We start from the raw sequence: 5,000 nt of genomic DNA, 5'->3' as shown, positions 1-5,000 counted from the left end.
TTGATATTTTAAAATGGCTTTGTAATAGTGCATTTGCTTCTGTTAAATATAACCTGAGGATTAAATACAAACACGAAACTATAGTTGAGGAAAAGAAGCGATTTTTTCTTTAACATCTTTAGCAGGAGTGGAAGAGTGGAAGACAATGGTTTAACAGGAGAGGAAACATCTATGCTGATGTCTAATGAAATAACAAAATAATAAAAAAAACTGTGAAGAGACGGAGAGAAACTCCTGCATATCACACAGCTCTCAAAATAAATGTTCCAGCCTCCAGTAATGAGCATTAATCCCAGAAACACTGTGTGTGTGTGAGTGTGTGTGTGTGACGCACATGTGCAAACTGCATGAACGAAAGCAAAGACGGAGACGTTAAAGCTCTTTCATTGCTTAAGGGACTCGAGAATAGAGTTTCAGCTGTACATATCAACTAAAAGTCCACAGGAGAAACAAATGAGTCACTAGTCCTCATCGTTCAGTAAGAGAACAGAGCTATACAACTAATATGAAGCAGCTCACATCGTTTGATGGAAAATGTTTGAGTTCGTACGGAGACTTTTGACTTTTGAGACTTTTTTTGCAGACTTTGGTGTCTCAAGAAGTTTAAGACTTTAAGATCTCCACCTGTGAGGAACATCTGCGGGGTATTTGATGATGTCCATTTCATTTCACTGCTGTCTCAATGCGGTTTTAAAAATACAAAATATTTGGTGTGGGATTTACTTAGAAAACAAATAATTAAAGAACCGGCAATTGAATTAAACATGAAATTTTGAATCTGAAATAGTATTTTCTTGTAAATCTTGTTTATCCAAAGGCCGTTGGTCTGATGTGCATGAAGTTTAGTATGTAGCATTGAGATTTTGGTCCTGATAAAAATGTATTTACTATTGAAATCGAAGAATTTTGATTTATCTCATCGCTTGGCAGATTCAAGCCAACATGTTTTGAATGTGGCCCATAATGACTAACTGACCTGTAAATTGTTAATGTAATGTCCGAACTTCACAAAAAATGGTGCAAATGGACATCAGGACAGCCTGAGTAAACATGCCAAATCTCATTCGTTTACAGCGATAGGGGGCGCTATAACGTAAGAAAATATTTTCTTGTAAAACGTACTTCAAAAATCTTTGTCTTATATTTATGCGTGTTGTAGCCATTTAAGTACATTTATTTGGTTTCATGTATTTGTTACAATTTTATGATATTATTTGTTTATGTTTTGTTTTAATTTAATCTGTTAATTAAGACAGAAAATATCAAAAATGGGATACGTCATAAAGGGCGTGGAATACAATATGTCGGGAGATATGAAGTGAGGCGGAGACGATTTTTGACCACTTCATAAAGTTTGTTTGCAGTTTTTTTCGTTTTTTATAATTTGTACCTTAATTTCAATCAATGTTTTGTTAATCAATTATCTAATGATTTAAATAAAGAAGAAGAAAACAAACAACGCGTGGTGGAATGAAGTGCGTAACAAAACGTGCTTCCGTGGCCTTGAGAAATGTCCGAAACGCAGACGTTTTTATCCAAAGCAAAATTAACGAACTATATTTATAATATTCAACGTTTATTTACATTTCTTACAGTGTATAGAATGTAAGTCTAATAACTGGCCCATCTCAGGTGGATTAATTGGTTGTATACACTCTAAAAAATGCTGGGTTGTTTGATGCGCACATGCGTATTATATGTGTAGTCTATAGGTTTGCGCGTTTGATTATATATGTGCGCAGGCCTGTAGTCTTTCTTTACAAATTGATCCCAACAAATAACTTGTCTGGCCTTAAAAATGTATAATACAGAATTATTGATCAATTCTGTGTAGCCATGTCAACGTTTTATCTGCGCAGTGTCATGTAACATCACTGTTTTGGAGTGTATGAGTCGAGTGTGTTTCTGACCTGTAGGGCGTGAGGATGTTCAGCGGTGGAGGTTGTTCGCACAGCTCGTACGTCTCCTGCATCGGGACGGGCAGAGACTGACGCTCAAACAGCTGCTGGTCCTGGATCGTGGAGCTGCGGAAAGCCTTCCTCATCGTGATGTCCTGAAGAGACACTGAAACACACACACACACACATCTACACATCAGGAGGTTAGTGTAACTCAATTAACTGATCCATCTTTGGGCTGCATTTGTATCTTTTCTCATGAAGATTGCACTTATGATTTATGCATTTTGAAGGTAAATAAAGCAGATTTTGATCAGATCAAAACGACAATAATAGATGCCAATAGCCAATCGGTCTCAAGTCAAGTCACATTTATTTCTATAGCTCCTTATACAATACTGATTGTTTCAAAGCAGCTTCACAGTATAAAGAGGTTAATGTTGTAAAATTAATTAATTATGAATTATTTAATTTGAGCTGTGAAGCAGCTCTACAGAAGAGACAAATAGTTAATCTCAAGAGCCACAGTCTACCTCCACCCTTCTGAATACTCCATGCTTGCATTTGGACTGAATTTTTTATATTTTCCTGGGGTCTGGTTTGAATTCGATAAATGCATTTTAAGGGTAAATATAGCAGATTTAGAACAAAAATATCCACAACAGTCTCAAGAACCGCAGAATCCTCCAAGTCTAAATTGGGACCTCTTTACATTTTCCCAATGAAATTTTTCTGCCACTTTGAGTTTTCACAGAAACTATGTTTTCAAACCTGTTTAGCCATTGGTCCATCAATGTGCATTTAGTATACCATGTAATATCAAGGGATGGTTCTAATTTATTATTGGATGTTAATTATTTATTATTATGTCATCGCTTGGCAAGTTCGAGCCAGCATGTTTTAAATGTGACCCACAATGACTAGTTGATCTGTATACTGTTAATGGAAAGTCCAAACTTCACAAAAATTGGTGCAAACGGAGGTCAGGACAGTCTGAGTACACATGCCAAATCTCGTTCATTTACAGCGATAGGGGGCGCTATAACGTAAGAAAATAGTATGCATTTTGAACGAATAGTAATGATTATTATTGTAAGTATTTATTTAATATTGATGTCTTTTATATTGCTGTTGACATTGTTTTAAAAAAGCAGCAAGTCACTCAAACGTGTGTTTCATGTGATTTTACCTTATTTTTTACTCTACTTAATTTTTTTTGTAAAGCACAAGAGGTTTTATTTCAAAAGTGGCAAAACAATCTCGCTGTGAAACTGAAGCTTTGGATGTTTGTCTTTCTCTGGTGAAGTCAAGAGTGTCTTTGGTGCTTCAGCAACCGTCAGAGTTTTGCCTCGGTCTTTCTGCACATATTCTCGTTTTCTTTGTCTCTTTCCTGATATCCAGGAGTGTTTCCATCACTCTTTTATTTCTCTTTTGCTGACAGGCAGCTGGTGACACTGAGGTTGATGGGAAATTAAAATGAAATTAAATCATTTGATTGGCAGCTGAACCGAGAGCTGCTGTAATCATCATTGTAATCGTCTAATTGTCCCAATTATTGTCAGACAATAAGGACGATCCTTACTGCTAAAGTAATTTATGATAATTAGCCCATTTTGAATGCAAATGCAATTGATCTGTTCCGTGACCAGAGTTCAGGGTCTTTCAATTATGCTTTATTTGTTTTGGTAGATTTATGAAAAGATACTCCGAATAGAACTTATCTGTGTTGTTTGAGTCTTTTACTAGTTGAGTTTTACTTGTGCTAATTACTCAGACTTGATAAAACAACTGAAAAAATCCCGCAGACTTACATCTTCAGAAAATATTGAACTATTTAAAGTTGTTTTTAAAGTGCATTCTTTAAAATATACAGATAAGGTTTTCATGCATGCAACAGAAGTGTTTTCTGTTTTTATTGACTCGATTGAAATCCGATTTACTGTTACCGTCCACGCTGCCGAGAGCGACGTTTAGATGAATATGTAAATATGTGCTGCATGCTTTCTAAATAACAAAATAAACGCAACAAAAATGACAGCGGTGAGAAAACAGCAGTGTCAGTGTCTCTTTTAATTAGAATTACACTTCAATTTCTACTATAAAGCAACTCTTCAGTGTGTGTTTTCACTCGACGGAATGAACGGAGGAAATGAACCGGAGAAGTTTTCCACGTCAAAGAGGGCGGAGCCTCAGAGCCACACCCACTTATTACATCATCACCATGGACCAATGGCAGTTCCAAGGTGTTTACCAGCCGGAGCGAACGTTTTTGGAAAGTTGACTTTAGCTAGCTGTTTCAAACTCCCGAAATGAACTCTGATTTTGTTCGAAATGACGTCACACCAGTTCGTTCTTCGATTTCGATTTCGCTTGAAGTATATCGTGTCGTTTAAACTGAGGCAGAAGGAACTCACACATGTGCCTCTTTCAAGGAAAAAAAGGATAAGTTCGTTTTGAAGGATGAGAAAATTCTCTTGTGAAAAAGTAGCACACTTTAGCATAATTTCAAAAAGAGTGTTTTAATATACGTAAAACAAATGAATAAAAGTGTGACCTGAAAGTAGTTTTTGAGGGCATTTACACATTTTTCAACGGTTTTGGCCGTTCATTTACAGCATTCTGGGGGCATGAAAACACATACTTTTGGAAACGGGTTTCAAAGGGCAAGTTTTTGAAAACGAGACCGTTATCGACTAATCGTGTAAACTACAAAAACACACATAGCTCTATCGGCGTGTAGTTTTTCTTTACAAAGTGACATCGCCATCTACTGGCCTGGCATGAATAATACAGCGTTTTAATCGTTCGCATGGATCCGTGTGAACGGGATCGTTTTCACAACTTTGTCGTCTGTCCGCAAAAATTATTTTTTATCGTTGCTGTGTAAACCTTTAACTGCAAGTTATTTACAATTAAATGAAAATGTATTATAGTTTAAATTTATATTAAATGCAATAAGTTGAACTTTGGAGCCACTTAAGTAGGTCAATTTTTTTTTTTTTTTATAATTACTTCAATTGTTTTTGAAATACGGTTTAAAGTGTTCTACCAAATGTGTCTGACAAGCATTTATTGTAAAATACAATATGCTTTAAAGTCATT

At 35.8% G+C, this 5,000-nt stretch overlaps 2 protein-coding genes across 2 annotated transcripts in view; both read right to left on the bottom strand.

The window, feature by feature from the left end:
* The window catches only part of wasf1 (WASP family member 1), a 50,070-nt gene that overhangs the window by 16,094 nt on the left and 28,976 nt on the right, over nucleotides 1–5,000 (bottom strand). Inside the window, exon 4 of the mRNA XM_084432209.1 lies at nucleotides 1,911–2,064. Coding sequence (XP_084288335.1) covers nucleotides 1,911–2,064 — 154 coding nt within the window. The remainder of the gene's footprint in view (nucleotides 1–1,910; nucleotides 2,065–5,000) is intronic.
* The window catches only part of ctsbb (cathepsin Bb), a 214,730-nt gene that overhangs the window by 207,733 nt on the left and 1,997 nt on the right, over nucleotides 1–5,000 (bottom strand). The window lies entirely within an intron of this gene.

The sequence above is a fragment of the Rutilus rutilus genome, assembly GCF_951802725.1.
Source record: "Rutilus rutilus genome assembly, chromosome: 15".
NCBI lineage: Eukaryota > Metazoa > Chordata > Actinopteri > Cypriniformes > Leuciscidae > Rutilus > Rutilus rutilus.
This window is presented reverse-complemented; position numbering and strand designations above follow the sequence as displayed.